General features: G+C 45.9%; 1 protein-coding gene across 1 annotated transcript in view; it reads left to right on the forward strand.

The window, feature by feature from the left end:
* The window catches only part of LOC119400572 (proline-rich protein 36), a 342,207-nt gene that overhangs the window by 307,120 nt on the left and 12,117 nt on the right, over positions 1-22,970 (forward strand). Inside the window, exon 7 of the mRNA XM_037667633.2 lies at positions 16,990-17,150. Coding sequence (XP_037523561.1) covers positions 16,990-17,150 — 161 coding nt within the window. The remainder of the gene's footprint in view (positions 1-16,989; positions 17,151-22,970) is intronic.

Here is a 22,970-nt window from a genome sequence, read left to right on the forward strand (position 1 = left end):
CTACTTTCTCGAGCTCAGCTTTTCTAGGAGGGATGTAGACGATGCCTGCCAGCTGTATTGGTTACAAATAAAGCTGAGTTCCTGTATTTTTTTGAAATATTGAAACGTTTCTTTTTGTACACGGATCCCATACAGCTGCACAGTATTCTTCCTGTGGCCGAATGAAGGTTTTATACGCTAAAACTTCAGGCGCCTCCTTGAATATCCGAGTTTTTTATCGTTTTTTTTTTGCACGTAGTCAATGTGGTTGTTCCATCTATGATCGTGAGTGATGACTCCCAAATACTTATAGTTAGTTACTAATGCAAGAAGTTGATTATCATAACTGTAAGGGAATGTCATAGGGCACTTTTTGCGACTTATTGTCGTTGCCACGGTTTTGTTTTTGTAGGTGGTCATTTGCAAGTATGCGCACCATGTTTAAAATAGGTCCGAGGGTTCATTCAGTAAAACCTGGTCGTTGGGTGCAGTAACTGTGCTATATATAACATAATCGTCCGCAAAAAAACCTATTTTAGCGAGAATGTTCTGAACGATGAGATTGATGTACGGGAGAAAAAGAGGGGGACTAAGAACGGATCCTTGTGGGATGCCAGAAAGTACTGAAATGGCGCGCGAAGTTACGCCGTCAGTGGACACGACGTGTGACGTCTACATCAGAGATAGGCTTCCATCCAAGCTAATAATGTGGCGTTCTTTAGTATTGGCTTGTGCTTCAATAATAATTTTCAATGGGAAACTCGGTCGAATCCCTTTCCGAAATCTATAAATATAATGTCAACCTGATTATGACTGTTTAGGGCCACTGCTATGTCAATCAATCAATCAACTTTACATTTGTGCATTTCAAAACAGACAAAGAACAGCGAATAAAAGCTGTCTTTCGGCAGCTTGACGAGCCCGCCGCCCCCATTACAACGTTTCACGGCAGCACAGAGACAGTTGTCTTTTACAGCAAATTGAAGAACAAAACAGAAACATCATTTCAAAGCTAAATCACTTCGAAACATAAGCAGATAGAAGAGCAACAAGCGACAACAACAAAAAATATGCATGTACATATTTCAAGCCTAATTTGCTTCATGCACAAGAAAGCAGATCAAAATTAGTTGATATATAATGGTTGAGTAGGCAAGGCACGGTATGGCACAAGCGTTGCATTGAAGAGCTTAAACGCGCGGCCGGTACCCTCCTCGTGTCTCATAACCATCTCTGCTGGACAAGCAATCTGTCTTAAACACAGTAAGTTTTCCTTAACTCCAAATATAAAACGGACACTCAGTCTATAGCGATACAGCTGATGAATTCTTGTAAAGTGAAAATTGCTAGACTAGTCAGCAGTTGGCGACCCAAAAGGTACGTTATAAGTGAATCGAATGAACTTTTAAATGCGAAGCATTTCTTAGCGGACCTCTGGCACTTTGAGCGTTTCTATCTATCTAGCCGCCTACGTTTGGGTGCTCTCATGATCGCCTCCTTAACTTGGTGTCGACCAAAATTGGCACGGGAGGGTAAGAAGATTTGACGAATATGACTGACGGGTCATGACATCAATAACGTGAGAATCCTGTCGAGTACGTCGTCAATCCCTTTCCTCCAGACAAGTGTGGTACATACCCGTGTACCACGGGCCGCAGGTGTACGGGTATGCGCCACAGGTGATTGACAGTTTATATCTGCCTAGGAAGGGCGAGAACAGACATTGGTAATTTAAATGCGAGAGCGTTAAGAAAAACCATCGGCAGCGTCGACCCGAAGAATCGAAAGGATATAAATTACGAACCCAGCAGGAATCGAACCCAAGAATTCCGAGTGGCAATCAAGTATTCTACCACATAGCCACGCCAGGTCTATAAACTGGTTTGGAAAAAAATCACACCATATCCACGAGGTGAATGATGGTGAGGTGGGCGAAGCTCCGGTGGTTATGGGTGATACCATTAATCCTCCGAGAAGTTAGCCCGATAAAATCATCATGCAAACACGTACGGTGAAGATCTCGTTCCTGACGCCAGAAACCGCGGTGAGGTTATTATCGAACCAAAGTCGATCACACACGTCGCAACTGTGGCCAAACGAATGAGCGAGAAATTCCCGCTCGAACCGCGCGTCGGCTCCTTGAATGTGAGACCGCTGGCGCCGCTTGGTCGCCGCTTTCCGCGCACGATCCGACAGGCGCCGCGCTCGCTTCGCCCACGAACGATCCGACACGTACGACGACGATCCAGGAGACTGAGAGAGGCACTCGTTCCCCGCGCACCCAGGCACAGCCCGCGCAGCAGCCAATCGGAGAGTAGCGGCACTTCCACCGCCATCTAGTGGCGATTCACACAAGCGCACTATTGCACACATTTCTATTGCACCACCGCCATCTAGGAAATGAGACGAGAAATGGTGATGACGACACAGATTGCGTCGTCGCCGGACAAGGTTAGACTAAGAGGAGCTTCGCCCCTAAAACAGCCTATGCAGGCGTACCGTCAGTGCAACGTCGATTGTGGTTGTGGTGCTGGTTATTTATTTTACAATATTTAATAATATCTGGGGTTTAATGTCCCAAAACCACGATATGATTATGAGAGACGCCGTAGTGGAGGGCTCCGGAAATTTCGGCCTCCTGGGGTTCTTTAACGTGCACCTAAATCTAAGTACACGGGCCTCAAACATTTTCGCCACCATCGAAAATGCAGCCGCCGCGGCCGGGATTTCATCCCGCGACCTTCGGGTCAGTAGTCGAGCGCCATGACCACTAGACCACCGTGGCGGGGCCTAATTTTACAAGAAAGCAATAAACACTACATATGTACTCCTACGATACAGGCGTCATATCACATTATCGTCAGTGGCTCCAGTGTTGGCTCCGCTATTATAGCAGTCTAATAAGCATTGCATGTTTATTCCTATGATTCAGCAAGCTATATTGAAGCATTGCTCTATCCCGGAGGAATAGACTAACGAAATTTACGTATGATCGATATTCACATTATTGCACCATGTCGTGCACTTAGGTTCAATAATACTGATGCATGTATTATAACGTGAGCGCTGACGTTACATCGTACCATCAGTTACCCTTTAGACGCCAGTGTTGTCGACGTGCCTGGTGAGCCCACGATCTGCACACAGCTACTACACTTACAAAAACACGTCGATCCACCTCATAACGCTTGGCTCAAAGCCATAAAATACAGCATAGCAGTAATCGCTGACTGCTTCGCATGACACCGATTCCCCCAACGCGGGCGATCTGCCGAATTTTTATCTGTCAATTATCTTTGGCGCATGTGTGGGTTGGTTTTGCTCTCTTTCTTACACATATATATTTGGGATTTTTCCAATAAACATTCCACAAGGATTTTATGTCTTCATTGGCAATCTCTCGAATTTTCATCGCAGCATCTGTTCTTGATCCCCGCGCACCCAGGCACAGCCCGCGCAGCAGCCAATCGAAGGATGGATGGATGGATGGATGGATGGATGGATGCTATGAGCGTCCCCTTTATAACGGGGCGGTGACATGTCTGCCACCATGCTCGAAGAAAAAGGAAAAACTTCCTTGTTTCATGCTGGCCTAATACCTTGTCTACATTGATTAAATCTATCTTATTATACCAAAAATATTTATAAATTCACGGTCTATCTCTCTGCCTCTTAAGGCAGAATGACCTTATTCCCCCCCCCCCCCTATTATTTATTTTTGTACTTTATCTCTACTCTTCTGCCACCAATACTCTAACCGTCTCTTACTTATTTCTATCGCGGACGTGTTCAGCTTTCCATTGTTGTCCCTAAAACCCAAGGCTTCCTGTAGACTCGTGCCCACACGTATACCTGGGTGAATATCGCCACATTCAATCAGTACATGTTCCATCGTTTCCCTAGTTCCCCCGCAGCATGTACAGTGTTCGTCTTCGTTACTGAATCTCGCTTTATAGCTTCGCGTTCTAAGGCAGCCCGACCTTGCTTCAAACAGTAAAGCGCTTCCCCTTGAATTATCATAAAACCTTTCCCTCCTTATTTCGTTTTTTCCCTTTCGGTAGTTACTCAGAGCCGGCTTCTTTCCCATCGCTGTCATCCAATAAGTCCTCTCCGCCTCCCTGACCTTCCGCTTAATGCTCCCTGTTGCCATATCGCCCGCACTGCTAGCCGTATATTTACTGGTGAGCCTCCTAGTTCTCTTTCTCCACTGCGTGTCAACGCTTTTTCTATACAAATACCTGAAAACCTTGTCTGCCCATCTACTCTTCTTCATTTTCCTCAGCCTCTCTTCGAATCTCATTTTGCTCTGAGCTTCCCTCACTTCAAAGCCTGTCCATCCCATATCACCCTTTACAGCCTCAATTGTCGTCTTCCCGTGAGCGCCCAACGCGAGGCGGCCCACCGTCCTTTGATTTACATCCAATCCTGATTGTACCTCTGACTTCATGCAAACCACTGAGTTCCCAAATGTAAGCCCCGGGACCATCACACCCTTCCACAGCCCTCGAAGCACCTCGTACCTATTGTATCCCCATAAAGCTCTGTGCTTCATAATTGCAGCATTCCTCTTTCCCTTTGCTACCACTGCTTTCTCTTGTACCTCCATATATCTATCCCCCTCATTTACCCATACTCCGAGGTACTTGTACTCGCTTACCCTCGGTATTTTTTGGCCCTGTATGAAGACCGCATGGTCTTCGTGATCATTGAATACCATCAATCCACATTTGGTTGCACTAAATCCTAGTCCTAGAGCCTCACATTCCCTTCCGCATATATCTGCCAGTCGCTGTATATCATCTTGACTGTCCGCAAATAAGACAATATCATCAGCATAAAATAGACCTGGAAGCTTCTGCTCAACCATCGTGCCGACCTGTTTGTGTGACAAATTAAATCCAATGTTGCTACCTTCTAGCGCTTTTTCCATCCTCACCATGTACAGCATGAATAACAGCGGGGACAAAGGACATCCCTGTCTCAGCCCCTTGCTAATTTCAACGCTGTCCTTACTACTTATTCCTTCCCATTCTATACAAACTGTATTTTCTCGGTACATTTCCCTCAAAAGCTGTATACAGTCGTCCCCTATGCCCACTTCTTTCAATATATCCCACAAAATTTCCTGATTAACGTTGTCATACGCTCCGGTGATATCTAGATAAGCTATGTATAAGGGCCTCTTTTCTATTTTCGATATTTCTATACACTGGGTAAGAACAAACAGATTATCGTCTAACCGCCTGTCGATTCGAAATCCATTCTGAAGTTCTCCCAAAATATCATTTTGTTCTACCCACGCTTCTATTTTTAATTTTACTGCCTGCATCGCCAACCTGTATAGCACCGATGTAATGGTTAGCGGTCTATACGAGCGAATGTTATCCTTTTCTCCCCTGCCTTTATAGATTAAGTTCATTCTACTTTTTCGCCAACTGTCTGGTATTTCCCGCTCCTGTAAGCACTTTTCTACGGCTTTCAGCAGTGCTTCTTTAGTGTTATGTCCGAGTTCGTTAATGAGGCTGACGGGAACCCCATCTAAGCCCGGAGTAGTGCGCTTAGGAATTTTTCCTTCGGCCTTCTTCCAATTGAAATTCTCTAGTACTACACCTTCGTCAGTTGCACTCCTTTGCGTACTATTACCTACCGGGGGAATCCCCTGGGTGACCTTTTTAAACGAATCGGCTGTTATCTTTCGGATGTAACCTAGCGCTTTATGCCCTTCCAATTGATTTCCTCCTTCATCTACCAAACGTTGTTGCATTGTGACAGACTTCCTACCTAGCGCTTTTAGGTGGCTCCAAAATATCCTAGGCGCGGCCTTCTTCTTTTCGCGAATCTCTGTCATCCAGCGTTCACTTTCACCTTTAATTTTTGCCTCGACTAATTTCTGCACGATGGATTTTTGCTCTAAATATATTTCCCATATTTGGTTGACTTCGTCCTGTGGCCGCTTCTCTTTTTTTGCCTGTCTGTGCTCCCGCGATGCCTCACGTCGCTTCTCGATCGCCTCCCGGATTTCTTTGTTCCACCAACTTTTTGGCTTTCTCTTTCCTTTCCAACAAATAGTTTTCTTCTCTTTTTCCATTTCTTTTGTGATTATATGTAGCAGCTCACTATACTTCCAGTCTTTGCCTGGCAGTTCGTCTACTTTTTCTTCGACTCTTGCGGCTACATTCGTTATTTGTTTGTCATTTAGATACAAGCTGCCAAATTTTGATTCTATGTTCTTATTTTCAGTTTTATATCCCATTTGTAATATTATGCGTTTATGATCACTACCCAAGCTGTTAATGCCTTCCTCGTCTATTCTCATCTCTCTAAGTTTGTCATATATTCCTTCTGTCATGAGACAATAATCAATGCTCGATTGCCTGTTTCCGACTTCCCACGTGATCTGCCCCTCACACTTCGGCCCCACGTTAACTATCTCAAGACTATGTTGCTCGCAGAGATCTACCAATAACTTGCCATTGGTGTCTGAATATCCGTCAAGGTCACGAATGTGAGCGTTCATGTCCCCTAGAAGGATTATTTCGGCATCATGACCAAATTCTTTAATATCGGTGCTTATGCATTTCACTATCTCCAGATTCTTTTCTCTGCAGTTATTCCCCGTCCACAAGTATGCTACACCTAGCCACGTTTTCTTTCCACCTACTGTGCCCGAAACCCAAAGGTGCTCTGAACACGTCTGCTTCACTCTATCCCATTTTGTTCTGCTATGAATTAGCATTCCAACACCCCCACCTCTCCTTTCTGATGTGATCCTGTTACATCCTTCCCAAATATAATTGTCAATATGTGGTGGCTCTTCCAAGTCTCTAAGGTGTGTTTCTGTAACCGCATAAACACCTATCTGTTCCTTGTTTAACTGTCCCTCAATCTCTAACCATTTTTCCTTTTTTCTGCCACCCTGCATGTTAATGTAACTAATTGCAACACGCGCCTTCTCCCTTCTTTTAACTTTTCTCTGGTTTTTCGTTATACTGCCTGTCAAAGAGTCCCCCTGGTTGTTTTCCTCATTACAAGCTACCCTGGGCACCGAAGGGCCCGCGTGCCCCCCAAAAAAGCTACTGCGCGTCCCGCAAGTCGCCAACCCACCTCATGACCAAGCCTCCTATCGAAGTGTATTCCGTCTCTTTGAAAACCACCCCACCTGTGCACCTCTCTGTTTATTTCCACTACCTCGATGCCTTTCTTACGACTCATATGCCATATCTCTTTGTTTGCGTCGACAACCGCTCTTTGCAGGTTGACGTCACGCACCGGTACCTCCGGTATTGTGCATACCACTATCTGCACCTGAGGGGAAATGGCGCGCATGTCATCTACCCCTTTCGCTAATGTGGTAGCTAGTTCGGCTGATTCTTCATTCAAGACGTCGTTTAGACCTCCCGCGATTATCACGAGGTTACGTCCATTAGCCTTAGTTGCGAGTTTTGCGCTAGCTTGTCTCATCACTGATCCCATCCCATGTCCCGGGAACTTCCCTATTAAAACTCGTTTGTCGCCTCTCACCCTTTCTTTGACTGCTTCTGCGCATCTAACTAAATTCGAGTCCCCGGCGATTATCACGTGTTCCGACTTTTCTGCTGGACTCTCCCGCACCTGGCCACTGCCTCGGTTATTAGCGCGTGCCACTGCTGCTGTATTGTCCCCTCCCCTTCCCAAAACTACTTCGCGGAAGCTAGGTCCTGTGACCCTTGCACCTGTCTTTTCCAAACCTGTTTCCCCCTTCGCGTCTACCACTGTAGGGGTCGGTGCCCCTCTGTTCCCTCTGTCGCTTGCTACCTTTGCTAACCCCTCCTCGGCTGACTTAAGCCTTTCCCCCATAGCCATCGTTTTTTCCCGCTCTGTCGCCAACGCATTTTCCAGCTCGGCGATTCTTACCATGAGCTCATTCTGGGCAGCCATCATTATTTCCATTTTCGCCTCTAACTCGCATTGCTTACACTTGGCGTCAGCTCCCTCTGTCTTCTCATCCGTACCAACCTCTATTTTCCATCCCATTCCGCACCCTGAACACTTTACGGTCTTTTTGACCATGGCTAGATCGTTCACACGGCGGATTAAATACACTTAAATCCAAATGATATCACTAAACTCCGCGAGTATGCTACACTGCAAATCACATGTGTACCTTTCAGCCACGTGGTGTCCGAACAAACAAATAATAATAAAAAAAAACCCCAGGCAACTGTCACACAGGAAACAGTACAAAGTTGTAAGCCCTATTAACCTTCAATCTAGTGGCTTATGTACTCATATAACTAAAAAAACAAGCTCGAATCATGCAAAAAAAAAAAAAACTTATCTGACGCTGTCATTCCGGAGCCCACGAAAAACACGTCCGTTCTCTAGCAGTCCTTCCGGCACTTCCACCGCCATCTAGTGGCGATTCACACAAGCGCACTATTGCACACATGGATGGATGGATGGATGCTATGAGCGTCCCCTTTATAACGGGGCGGTGACATGTCTGCCACCATGCTCGAAGAAAAAGGAAAAACTTCCTTGTTTCATGCTGGCCTAATACCTTGTCTACATTGATTAAATCTATCTTATTATACCAAAAATATTTATAAATTCACGGTCTATCTCTCTGCCTCTTAAAGCAGAATGACCTTATTCCCCCCCCCCCATTATTTATTTTTGTACTTTATCTCTACTCTTCTTCCACCAATACTCTAACCGTCTCTTACTTATTTCTATCGCGGACGTGTTCAGCTTTCCATTGTTGTCCCTAAAACCCAAGGCTTCCTCTAGACTCGTGCCCACACGTATACCTGGGTGAATATCGCCACATTCAATCAGTACATGTTCCATCGTTTCCCTAGTTCCCCCGCAGCATGTACAGTGTTCGTCTTCGTTACTGAATCTCGCTTTATAGCTTCGCGTTCTAAGGCAGCCCGACCTTGCTTCAAACAGTAAAGCGCTTCCCCTTGCATTATCATAAAAGCTTTCCCTCCTTATTTCGTTTTTTCCCTTTCGGTAGTTACTCAGAGCCGGCTTCTTTTCCATCGCTGTCATCCAATAAGTCCTCTCCGCCTCCCTGACCTTCCGCTTAATGCTCCCTGTTGCCATATCGCCCGCACTGCTAGCCGTATATTTACTGGTGAGCCTCCTAGTTCTCTTTCTCCACTGCGTGTCAACGCTTTTTCTATACAAATACCTGAAAACCTTGTCTGCCCATCTACTCTTCTTCATTTTCCTCAGCCTCTCTTCGAATCTCATTTTGCTCTGAGCTTCCCTCACTTCTGCTGCACCACTTCTGCTGCACTTCTGCTGCACCAACGCACCAACACTTCTGCTGCACCAACGCCATCTGGGAAATGAGACGAGAAATGGTGATGACGACACAGATTGTGTCGTCGCCGGACAAGGTTAGAATAAGAGGACCAAGTTTACAGCACACACGATTGCATTGACTGGACCCGTATCGTCGACTTCGGCCTCCGTCCGGACTCTCTCAACTCGAGGCAACGGTGCTTTGTCGACTGTGGCTTGGTGTTGCTTTCACTAAATCTTTTGCCTTCCGAATCGACATGGCAGAGAGTGCTGCTTGCAGCCAGTGTGACAGCGAAGAAACGATAGACCACGTTCTTTTTCGCTGCCCTCGCTACAGCTCGCACAGACTGTCGCTAGCTGCTGTGTTGGCCCGCCTTGACGACAGACCCCTGTCGGAACAGTCAGTGCTGGAATGCCGACCCGAACTGTCTGCACAGCGAAAATCATTTAAGGCCTTACTGAACTTTTTGCGTGCCAGTGGCCTATTGAATAGGCTTTAGTACTCCCGCTCTACAGCTTCCGTTTGTTTATATCTTTTTTTTATCGCGCACCTGCTCTTCTCTCCGCTGTCCTTTCCATCTTTCTTTCCCTTTCCCCCTCCCCTTAGTGTAGGGTAGCAAACCGGATGCTACAATTCTGGTTAACCTCTCTGCCTTTCTCTCGTTTTATTGTCTCTCTCTCTCTCCAATAAACATTCAGTTGTTAGATAGCACTTGTGTCGTCGTTTTTAAATGCGGAGCATTTCTTAGTCGCACCTGCGGCGTCGGCGGCGCCATTCACACCCCCACTGCGCATGCTCGGCTCGTCTCGTGCCGGCAGCAAGCCTCGCCTCTCCCTCCCTCCCTCCTCTCCCTCGAACGCGGGCGGTGTGTAAATAAGCGGCGGAGCGCACGTTCGGAATTCAGCCAAGGGCGTCTTTACTTGGCTTTCGCTTGACTTGACGCTTTGCTTGACTCGAGTAGATGCGATGGAAGCAACAGTACCTTCAATCAGCGTCCCGCACACTCGTTGAAGGCAACGTTACCCCTCCCTCACCGTCGTCGGCGTTAACCACAGCAAGCAACGCAGACGACAAGGCTGCGAAGAGACGAGCATACGACGCTGAACGCAAGCGTTCGAAGTGAGCTGCGGACCCGGAACTTCGCGCACGCTGAAGCCGTTCAAGTTGTACTTGGTGTGCGCATCGTGTAACAATTAAGCATTCCCAAACCATACCCAATACGCAACATTCACGCGATACCCCCACCGCTCTGCGACGCATTTCCTCGAGTTCCCCCCGTGGGAAGATGCGGGCGACCTTTTTTCTTCCTTTCGTCTGTATTCCGTTTGCGCTAACTATCATGAACGTACATCACGGCACATGCAACGAACCGGGACACACCAAGTCGCGTAAGCACCCTGCCTATGCCTTCGCTCTATCTAGGTCTACAGAGAACAACACACACTTGTACTTTGATTCCAGTCAGCACGTGCACGATGTCCAATGTGCATTTCTCCAAGCACATCTACGGCGCGACGTCGTCCGCAGAAGAGTTAAAGGGGGGCCGAAGAAGAACGCCGCGTCTCGGCGCGCGGCGGAACTTCCTCAATTACATTTTTTTCAAAGGGGCGTGCGTCGAATGGGACGGCCGGAGCAACACCGCCGCGCGCGCCGATCCAGGCCGCCGCGATATAGATTAATGTTAGGGGTGTGCGAATATTGTAGTTTAGAATTCGAATCGAATATTACCTAATCGAATAATTCGATTCGTCTTTCGAATAACTAGTATTCGAAATTTCTAATAATTCGGCAGGACGAATATCTAAACAGCGACAAAGGCCAATGGTGCAACTTGGTTAGGGCGGGGTGGCTAAAACTAACGCTAACATCGTTACAGTGGCTTTCCGTTAAAACTTTCCTCGATATCCTGGTTCAAAAGCGAGCGCATGTGCAGTTTGAAGATTATGTCATCTCCGCACGTCATGGCTCCAGTAAATAAGGCCAGGGAGACTGCCGAACTGCTAGCGTAAAGAAATAACCAGCACACTGAGCTCAGACATTTAGTCAACACGTTCAAAAATAGTTCAATCAGCCCCTAATCCCAAGAAAGGAATTCTGCAAATAACATGGAGCTGCATTTTATTCAGGAATCGCCAAAATTGCTTTGCGATACTTTGCATGTTTTGAACTGCAGGAAACACCGTAACATCACGGCGAGAGAGCCTGAAGCCAAGTCATGTGGAACAATTCGTGCTTCCGCACGACAGTTTGTAGTCTTTCGGTAGCAGTGACACACCTCGTTAAGTGCTCGAGGACATGAGCAGATTTCATTTCTTCGTTCTTTCTTTCAATTATTAATAATATGTTTTTTTATTCGATATTCGATATTTCTGGCCACTATTCGGCCCTATGCGATTCGAATTCTATTCTAGATCAAATTTCACTATTCGCACCCCCCCCCCCCTTAATTTATCATTGTACAGGATGGGCATTGCACAGGATGTGGAAGTAGTTAACAAGATCCGATGCAGTGACCATAGAATGGTAAGATCTAGAATTCAACTAGACTTGAGGAAGGAACGGCAGAAACTGATACGCAAGGAGCCGATTAATGAACTAGCTCTGCGAGGGAAAGTACAGGAATTCAGTTTCACTTCAGAATAGCTACGGGGCTTCAACCGAGGAAACCGACCTTAGCTTTGACGCAATGAATGATAGTCTGACTAGTATCATTAAGGCGTGTGCAGTGGAAGTCGGGGGTACAGTCGTTAGACAGGACGCTGATAAGCTATCCCAAGAGACGAAAAACCTCATTAAGAAACATCAAGCCATGAAAGCCTCAAATGCAACAGACAAAATAGAGCTGGCGGAGCTTTTGAAGTTATTCAATAGGCGTAAAGTGGCCGACATAAGAGAGTATAATATGGAGAGAATTGAGCATGCTCTCAAGAACGGAAGAAGCCTCAAAGCTATGAAGACAAAACTGTGCATAGGCAAAAATCAGATGTATGCATTAAGGGAAAAGGAAGACAAGGTCACAATCAATATGGATAGAATAGTTGAGGTAGCGGAAGAGTTCTACAGAGATCTGTACAGCCGCCGAGACAGTCAGGATGATAACGTAAGAAGCAGTAATAGCCGAGAGGAATCTGACATCCCACCAGTATTGACAGGAGAAATAAAGAAAGCCCTAAAGGAAATGCAAAGAGGCAAAGCCGCTGGTGAGGATCAGCTAACATCAGAACTGTTGAAAGACGGTGGAGAGATCATATTGGAAAAACTGGCCACCCTGTATGCGAAGTGTCTCTCGACGGGGAGGATACCAGAATCTTCGAAGAATGCCAACATCATCTTGATCCGTAAGAAAGCGGACGTCAAGGACCCGAAATATTGCAGGCGCATCAGCTTACTGTCCGTTGTCTACAAGCTATTTACAAAAGTAATTGCTAACAGAATTAATACGGCATTAGAGTTCAATCAACCAAAGGACCAGGCAGCATTTCGTACAGGCTTCTCAACAATAGACCACATTCATACTATAAATCAGGTGATAGATAAATGCGCGGAATACAACCAACCACTGTACATAGCCTTCATAGATTACGAGAAGGCATTTGATTTGGTGGAAACATCAGCAGTCATGCAGGCAGTGCGGAATCAGGGCATCGACAAAGCCTATATAAACAAAATGAAAGAAATCTTCAGCGGATCCACAGCCACTATAATCATCTGTAAAGAAAGCGACAGAATCCCAATAAAGAAGGAGGTATGGCAGGGAGACACGATCTCTCCAATGCTATTCACCGCGTGTTTACAGAAGGTTTTCAGGGCCCTAGATTGGGAAGAATTAGGAATAAGAGTTAATGGAGAGTATCTCAGTAACCTGCGATTCGCTGATGACATTGCATTGATGAGTCACGCGGGAGACGATTTGCAGCTCATGATTACTGAACTGGATACGGAAAGTACAAGAGTGGGTCTGAAAATTATTATGCATAAAACTAAAGTAATGTGGAACAATCTTGGCAGAGAACAGCGCTTTGCGATAGGTGGCGAGACACTGGAAGTTGTAAAGGAGTATGTCTACTTAGGAGAGGTAGTAACCGCGGAGCCGAACCATAAGAGTGAAATAACTAGAAGAATAAGAATGGGATGGGGCTCATTTGGCAAGCATTATCAAATCATGAATGGTAGTCTACCACTATCCCTCAAGAGGAAGGTGTATAACAGCTGCATCTTACCGGTACTTACCTACGGAGCAGAAACCTGGAGACTTACAAAGAGGGTTCAACTTAAATTGAGGACGACGCAGCGAGCGATGGAAAGGAAAATCATAGGTGTAACCTTAAGAGACAGGAAGAGAGCAGAGTGGGTCAGGGAACAAACGGGGGTTAAGGATATCATAGTTGAAATCAAGAAGAAGAAATTGATATGAGCCGGGCACGTAGCACGTCAACAGGATAACCGGTGGTCATTAAAGGGGCCCTGCAACAATACTTGAGCAGGGTCAAAAAGCGCCGCCAATCGGTAGTCGAGGCTCCCGATAACACGCGAGCCAAATATTATAGCGAAGCGAGCGGCCTGGAATTTACAATAAATTCTCAAAGTCAGCTGAAAATCGCTCCCTCTTCTCTCGACAAATTACGTATTAGTCCGCAGTATATGACGCGATTGTCGGCAGTTCCACCATTGGCTGATGTTATAATCACAATAACACCCTCATTATTACCTTTGTTCTTAATTTTGAGTTCAATAAGTAGATAATATGTATGTTTATATTGTGTTATGCCGTTAAAACATCCAACAAGCATTAATATTAACACTTCCGGTCTCACCGACAGCTCGTCCGCTCGTAGTTGCGTGGTTGCGTTTTCTTCACCATATGAAGTGCCAAAATCGTGAATATTTCTGTGCTTTTGACCATCGCCGGTTGCCGTTCAGAGTGGCAGCCGTTCGAGTGTTGCCTCGTCAGCTGGAAACTGAATCGTCGGCACGTTCTCACGACCGACCGAGGCAGCGGTGCAGCATTTCTCCGATAACAATGCTGCCGCCGGCTAGTTTAGGATACCTGTGTTCGCTGTATGTCGAGAGTCCTGTTCGCTGTCTGTTCAGTATGTCATCGAGCCGTACCTCGGCGTATTCTTCCCGTAGTCTCACGTTCCCGAGAAACCGCGACACAGCAACCAAGCAGACTCGCATTTTCACGGTAGCTGCAGACAGCCGGGGGATGGGTCCGCCCCGCCCCGATGCACCACGATCCTTTCTTCTAGTCTTTAGTTCTTTGTTGTCAGCCCGCACTCGCTGTGCGCCCGCATTCGAAGAGCAAACAGCATCGAAGTACCGCCACTGGGAGAAGGGTGCACGCAGCTTTGCCGTGTTAAATACGATTCAAGCGCGAGCAGTGCGACGAGGCGGTGTATCGGAGTGTGGGTCGAAACCCATCTCAGCTGTCATTCGTTCCAAACGCGCACGCAGGTTTGCGCCGATGGTTGGCAGAGCGTTGAAAACACTACGGCAGTTCGAGGTGCACACTCAACATTACCAAACCGACTCGCAGTTTTCAAGCACGCGCGATACACGGTGCGATGGGCTCCGCTCGACGACGACCACGCAAGCCGACCGGAAGTGGCGCCACAGACCACGTGGTTGCGCCAAGACATCAGAGAGAAAAAAATGAAGAAAAAAAATGCCGCCGGCGCTGACGTAACTCTTCGGCGCCTCCTCGCACCTCCGGCCTCCCTCCCTTCATGCCCCGCGCAGCTTTCCGCGCGCTCGCGGCCTTGAGTGGAGGGAGAAAGCTGCGGAACGTGATCTCTATAATTTAGTAACACCACTTAGACTTGACAGATTCGAAAAATTTTTGCGGCATATGACTCGTGAAGGGTCATACGTCAATAATGAGACTATTCCAATATAACTAAGAAAGGTGTTGCAGGGCCCCTTTAAGGGTAACTGACTGGCTTCCAAGAGATGGCAAACGCGTGAGGGGGAGACAGAAATTAGGTGGGTAGATGAGATTAAGAAGTTTGTAGGTGTAACATGGCAGCAGAAAGCACAGGACCGGGTTGATTGGCGGAACATGGGAGAGGCCTTTGCCCTGCAGTGGGCGTAGACAGGCGGATGATGATGATGAATTTATCATACTCGCGGCATCCGCCGTCCGTCCGTGCCCTAGAACGGTGCAAGTTGTGGCCTCTCCACCTCACACTATCTCAGCAATACCGTGATGGCACAGTGGCGCGTAGCAACAGTTGCGCGTTGCTCCTTCCGAAGCGCGTTGCGCAACTGTGGCGCAACGCGACGGCGGCGGCGTCTGTCTGTCAACGCGCAACAGTTGCGCGTTGCTTCTTCGAACGCCTCTTGCGACACTGTTGTTCAACGCGCCGGCGTCCGTCGGCGGCGCCGCTGGACGCCGCCGCCGCGTCCAGTCGAGTTATGGCCCGCTCACGCTAGCGGCATGTCTGCCGCAACGGCGCGGTGCCGCAGAACCTTCGCCGTCGCCGCACACGCGAGAGCTGTCCTAATCAGTAAGGTAAAAAGTTGGGCGATTTGTTATTTGTTCATGATGACTGAGGGGCGCGAGAAAACGGCACACAACGAAAAGCGCGTCATCCCGTGTACTTCTTTTGGTTGTGTGCCGTTTTCTCGCGCCCCTCCGTCATCATGAGCTGTCCTACTTGCACGGCAAGCTTCGCCGGCAAGCTCCGAAAAACATGGCGGCGCTGCTAAAAGCGGTTGTCGTCCACCTCGAATCTATCAAGTGGCCGCTGTGCCCTCTGTAGCGTGTCAGCTCCGAACTTATGCTTCCGTTTGCTTTAGATTCATTTCCTTAAGCTTCGACAGCAAAGTATTCCTTCCGATTCGGCCCCGTTTTGGAGAGCCATACTCGAATAATCGATGCTGTAGGCTTAGCGAGTCGAGATGGGCGCTGCCAAATGCTCGGAGGACATAGATTACGCGTTTGTTAGTTGTTTCTAGTCCTTCAGGGCTGGCGCCGCTTGACCTGGCGCCAGCTTGGGGACATTTTATTTGTTTGTACGCGACGCTTTTTTTAATGCCGGACAGGCTAAAACGCTCTACTGACTGCTAGAACCATGCCTGGCAACGACCCGCATTTCTAGCGTGAAAAGCGCGGAGCAAAAAAAGCAAGCAGCTCGAAACGTGCCGCGGCAGACGCAGACGACGCGGAAAGACGAAAGCAGAAGACGTGGCGCACCGTAGTCATGGCAACCGCTCCTCCGTCGCTGATCGGCCACAGCGCCCTCCGGCAGCCGGAGAACGGCGCGAAAATGGGTCTCGAACCTATTCTTCGAACGGCAAAGAACGGCTGACGTGCGCGAACGAAATCGCTTGCGCACAGCAGCCTGAGAACGGCAAACGGGGAGCTGCCGCGCCGCTAGCGTGAGCGGGCCCTTAGTCGGATGGCTCCCAAGCGGCCTGGCGATGGTTCCATGGCAAGCCGTTCGGAGAAGCGCCCCAAGAATGTGTATTCCCCCGATACCATGGCATAGTCAGTCGAATGGCCACACGCTTTCGCCGAACGCACTTTGGAATTTACACTGTCCTTCAATTTCTTTGCATCTAGTCGTTTCTTCTAAAGTAGTCGGGCTTGTATTTTTTGCGTGGACGAGTCGCTAGCATGGAATTTTATTCTGCGCACTACGGTAGCATAACAAATGATAGAAGAATCTCTCTTGTATCTCATATGTCATGCTTGTGATGCCGGTAATTTGGTGCAGAGGTGAACCGGTATGACACGCTGCGGAAGATGCCGGTTCCCACCATGCCCAATGATCTCTGCCAAGAAAAGGTCAAGGCCGAATCTTCGCTGGGTTCCGCTTACAACCTGGACAACCAGTACGTCTGTTGCTCTATGCCACCAGGGGTCATTTCATTTCAGGTGAGCTGTGCTTCAGCATTATAGGGTACTATGCGTGAACTCGTCTTCTCTACAGATTTCATTCTTTTTGCAGCACTATATTACCATTGCGAGTAACTCCTCTGATTGCATTCGGATGCTAGTCGTTATGAGAATCATTCCATTTCACAATGTTTCGGATACCCATGACTACCATGGATGTATTCAATATTAAAAGCATTTTTCTCGCAACACAGACAAACAAATCGCAAATATTTATTCGGCCTCAACCGTACTTTCCGCGAATTGGTTGTTTAATTGCCGGGCCATTCCCAAAATTGCTGCTTGAAGTTTACTTATTTTCAAGTGTGAAAGTTTAAACACTTAGGTGGACGAGAAGATCGCTAAATACTTCACTATCATCTCGCCCAATAATCATATACTTTTCCTCCACCCTTTTCCATTTCCGCTATGGCGGCATAACAGAAAGCTAGTGTGTGCGTAAAATAGGTAAAATATTAAATGAACTGAATGTTATGTTGTGCTTTGCGCATTATCATTTAAGGTTGGTGTTCGTGAAGTGCACAGGTCACAGTTTTGTTGTAATCATATTCTCGCGTGGTTGTGACGCTGAAGAAGTGCAGAAAGGCTGGAAAATACGGAGCTCTATATTTCGGCGAATTTGCACCCGTCGAGTTATCAATCATCTACCCTTTCCGATTGCCTCTATGGCGACATAAAAGAGCAGCAGTGTGTTTGCATAAAATGCATAAAATATTAAATGAACTCAATGTTATGTTGTGCTTTGCGCATTATCATTTAAGGTTGGTGTTCGTGAAGTGCACAGGTCACAGTTTTGTTGTAATCATATTCTCGCTTGGTTGTGACGCTGAAGAAGTGCAGAAAGGCTGGAAAATACGGAGCTCTATATTTCGGCGAATTTGCACCCGTGGAGTTATCAATCATCTACCCTTTCCGATTGCCTCTATGGCGACATAAAAGAGCAGCAGTGTGTTTGCATAAAATGCATAAAATAATAAATGAACTCAATATTATGTTGTGCTTTGCGCATTATCATTTAAGGTTGGTGTTCGTGAAGTGCACAGGTCACAGTTTTGTTGTAATCATATTCTCGCGTGGTTGTGACGCTGAAGAAGTGCAGAAAGGCTGGAAAATACGGAGCTCTATATTTCGGCGAATTTGCACCCGTGGAGTTATCAATCATCTACCCTTTCCGATTGCCTCTATGGCGACATAAAAGAGCAGCAGTGTGTTTGCATAAAATGCATAAAATAATAGATGAACTCAATGTTATGTTGTGCTTTGCGCATTATCATTTAAGGTTGGTGTTCGTGAAGTGCACAGGTCACAGTTTTGTTGTAATCATATTCTCGCGTGGTTGTGACGCTGAAGAAGTGCAGAAAGGCTGGAAAATACGGAGCTCTATATTTCGGCGAATTTGCACCCGTCGAGTTATCAATCATCTACCCTTTCCGATTGCCGCTATGGCGACATAAAAGAGCAGCAGTGTGTTTGCATAAAGTGCATAAAATAATAAATGAACTCAATGTTATGTTGTGCTTTGCGCATTATCATTTAAGGTTGGTGTTCGTGAAGTGCACAGGTCACAGTTTTGTTGTAATCATATTCTCGCGTGGTTGTGACGCTGAAGAAGTGCAGAAAGGCTGGAAAATACGGAGCTCTATATTTCGGCGAATTTGCACCCGTGGAGTTATCAATCATCTACCCTTTCCGATTGCCTCTATGGCGACATAAAAGAGCAGCAGTGTGTTTGCATAAAATGCATAAAATAATAAATGAACTCAATGTTATGTTGTGCTTTGCGCATTACCATTTAAGGTTGGTGTTCGTGAAGTGCACATGTCACAGTTTTGTTGTAATCATATTCTCGCGTGGTTGTGACGCTGAAGAAGTGCAGAAAGGCTGGAAAATACGGAGCTCTATATTTCGGCGAATTTGCACCCGTCGAGTTATCAATCATCTACCCTTTCCGATTGCCGCTATGGCGACATAAAAGAGCAGCAGTGTGTTTGCATAAAGTGCATAAAATAATAAATGAACTCAATGTTATGTTGTGCTTTGCGCATTATCATTTAAGGTTGGTGTTCGTGAAGTGCACAGGTCACAGTTTTGTTGTAATCATATTCTCGCGTGGTTGTGACGCTGAAGAAGTGCAGAAAGGCTGGAAAATACGGAGCTCTATATTTCGGCGAATTTGCACCCGTGGAGTTATCAATCATCTACCCTTTCCGATTGCCTCTATGGCGACATAAAAGAGCAGCAGTGTGTTTGCATAAAATGCATAAAATATTAAATGAACTCAATGTTATGTTGTGCTTTGCGCATTATCATTTAAGGTTGGTGTTCGTGAAGTGCACAGGTCACAGTTTTGTTGTAATCATATTCTCGCGTGGTTGTGACGCTGAAGAAGTGCAGAAAGGCTGGAAAATACGGAGCTCTATATTTCGGCGAATTTGCACCCGTGGAGTTATCAATCATCTACCCTTTCCGATTGCCTCTATGGCGACATAAAAGAGCAGCAGTGTGTTTGCATAAAATGCATAAAATATTAAATGAACTCAATGTTATGTTGTGCTTTGCGCATTATCATTTAAGGTTGGTGTTCGTGAAGTGCACAGGTCACAGTTTTGTTGTAATCATATTCTCGCGTGGTTGTGACGCTGAAGAAGTGCAGAAAGGCTGGAAAATACGGAGCTCTATATTTCGGCGAATTTGCACCCGTGGAGTTATCAATCATCTACCCTTTCCGATTGCCTCTATGGCGACATAAAAGAGCAGCAGTGTGTTTGCATAAAATGCATAAAATAATAAATGAACTCAATGTTATGTTGCGCTTTGCACATTATCATTTAAGGTTGGTGTTCGTGAAGTGCACAGGTCACAGTTTTGTTGTAATCATATTCTCGCTTGGTTGTGACGCTGAAGAAGTGCAGAAAGGCTGGAAAATACGGAGCTCTATATTTCGGCGAATTTGCACCCGTGGAGTTATCAATCATCTACCCTTTCCGATTGCCTCTATGGCGACATAAAAGAGCAGCAGTGTGTTTGCATAAAATGCATAAAATAATAAATGAACTCAATATTATGTTGTGCTTTGCGCATTATCATTTAAGGTTGGTGTTCGTGAAGTGCACAGGTCACAGTTTTGTTGTAATCATATTCTCGCGTGGTTGTGACGCTGAAGAAGTGCAGAAAGGCTGGAAAATACGGAGCTCTATATTTCGGCGAATTTGCACCCGTGGAGTTATCAATCATCTACCCTTTCCGATTGCCTCTATGGCGACATAAAAGAGCAGCAGTGTGTTTGCATAAAATGCATAAAATAATAAATGAACTCAATGTTATGTTGTGCTTTGCGCATTATCATTTAAGGTTGGTGTTCGTGAAGTGCACAGGTCACAGTTTTGTTGTAATCATATTCTCGCGTGGTTGTGACGCTGAAGAAGTGCAGAAAGGCTGGAAAATACGGAGCTCTATATTTCGGCGAATTTGCACCCGTCGAGTTATCAATCATCTACCCTTTCCGATTGCCTCTATGGCGACATAAAAGAGCAGCAGTGTGTTTGCATAAAATGCATAAAATAATAAATGAACTCAATGTTATGTTGTGCTTTGCGCATTATCATTTAAGGTTGGTGTTCGTGAAGTGCACAGGTCACAGTTTTGTTGTAATCATATTCTCGCGTGGTTGTGACGCTGAAGAAGTGCAGAAAGGCTGGAAAATACGGAGCTCTATATTTCGGCGAATTTGCACCCGTCGAGTTATCAATCATCTACCCTTTCCGATTGCCGCTATGGCGACATAAAAGAGCAGCAGTGTGTTTGCATAAAATGCATAAAATAATAAATGAACTCAATGTTATGTTGTGCTTTGCGCATTATCATTTAAGGTTGGTGTTCGTGAAGTGCACAGGTCACAGTTTTGTTTTAATCATATTCTCGCGTGGTTGTGACGCTGAAGAAGTGCAGAAAGGCTGGAAAATACGGAGCTCTATATTTCGGCGAATTTGCACCCGTCGAGTTATCAATCATCTACCCTTTCCGATTGCCGCTATGGCGACATAAAAGAGCAGCAGTGTGTTTGCATAAAATGCATAAAATAATAAATGAACTCAATCTTATGTTGTGCTTTGCGCATTATCATTTAAGGTTGGTGTTCGTGAAGTGCACAGGTCACAGTTTTGTTGTAATCATATTCTCGCGTGGTTGTGACGCTGAAGAAGTGCAGAAAGGCTGGAAAATACGGAGCTCTATATTTCGGCGAATTTGCACCCGTGGAGTTATCAATCATCTACCCTTTCCGATTGCCTCTATGGCGACATAAAAGAGCAGCAGTGTGTTTGCATAAAATGCATAAAATAATAAATGAACTCAATGTTATGTTGCGCTTTGCACATTATCATTTAAGGTTGGTGTTCGTGAAGTGCACAGGTCACAGTTTTGTTGTAATCATATTCTCGCGTGGTTGTGACGCTGAAGAAGTGCAGAAAGGCTGGAAAATACGGAGCTCTATATTTCGGCGAATTTGCACCCGTGGAGTTATCAATCATCTACCCTTTCCGATTGCCTCTATGGCGACATAAAAGAGCAGCAGTGTGTTTGCATAAAATGCATAAAATAATAAATGAACTCAATGTTATGTTGTGCTTTGCGCATTATCATTTAAGGTTGGTGTTCGTGAAGTGCACAGGTCACAGTTTTGTTGTAATCATATTCTCGCGTGGTTGTGACGCTGAAGAAGTGCAGAAAGGCTGGAAATACGGAGCTCTATATTTCGGCGAATTTGCACCCGTGGAGTTATCAATCATCTACCCTTTCCGATTGCCTATATGGCGACATAAAAGAGCAGCAGTGTGTTTGCATAAAATGCATAAATATTAAATGAACTCAATGTTATGTTGTGCTTTGCGCATTATCATTTAAGGTTGGTGTTCGTGAATTGCACAGGTCACAGTTTTGTTGTAATCATATTCTCGCGTGGTTGTGACGCTGAAGAAGTGCAGAAAGGCTGGAAAATACGGAGCTCTATATTTCGGCGAATTTGCACCCGTGGAGTTATCAATCATCTACCCTTTCCGATTGCCTCTATGGCGACATAAAAGAGCAGCAGTGTGTTTGCATAAAATGCATAAAATAATAAATGAACTCAATGTTATGTTGTGCTTTGCGCATTATCATTAAGGTTGGTGTTCGTGAAGTGCACAGGTCACAGTTTTGTTGTAATCATATTCTCGCGTGGTTGTGACGCTGAAGAAGTGCAGAAAGGCTGGAAAATACGGAGCTCTATATTTCGGCGAATTTGCACCCGTGGAGTTATCAATCATCTACCCTTTCCGATTGCCTCTATGGCGACATAAAAGAGCAGCAGTGTGTTTGCATAAAATGCATAAAATATTAAATGAACTCAATGTTATGTTGTGCTTTGCGCATTATCATTTAAGGTTGGTGTTCGTGAAGTGCACAGGTCACAGTTTTGTTGTAATCATATTCTCGCGTGGTTGTGACGCTGAAGAAGTGCAGAAAGGCTGGAAAATACGGAGCTCTATATTTCGGCGAATTTGCACCCGTCGAGTTATCAATCATCTACCCTTTCCGATTGCCTCTATGGCGACATAAAAGAGCAGCAGTGTGTTTGCATAAAATGCATAAAATATTAAATGAACTCAATGTTATGTTGTGCTTTGCGCATTATCATTTAAGGTTGGTGTTCGTGAAGTGCACAGGTCACAGTTTTGTTGTAATCATATTCTCGCGTGGTTGTGACGCTGAAGAAGTGCAGAAAGGCTGGAAAATACGGAGCTCTATATTTCGGCGAATTTG

This window comes from Rhipicephalus sanguineus, chromosome 7 (assembly GCF_013339695.2).
Source record: "Rhipicephalus sanguineus isolate Rsan-2018 chromosome 7, BIME_Rsan_1.4, whole genome shotgun sequence".
NCBI classification, from domain to species: Eukaryota; Metazoa; Arthropoda; class Arachnida; order Ixodida; family Ixodidae; genus Rhipicephalus; species Rhipicephalus sanguineus.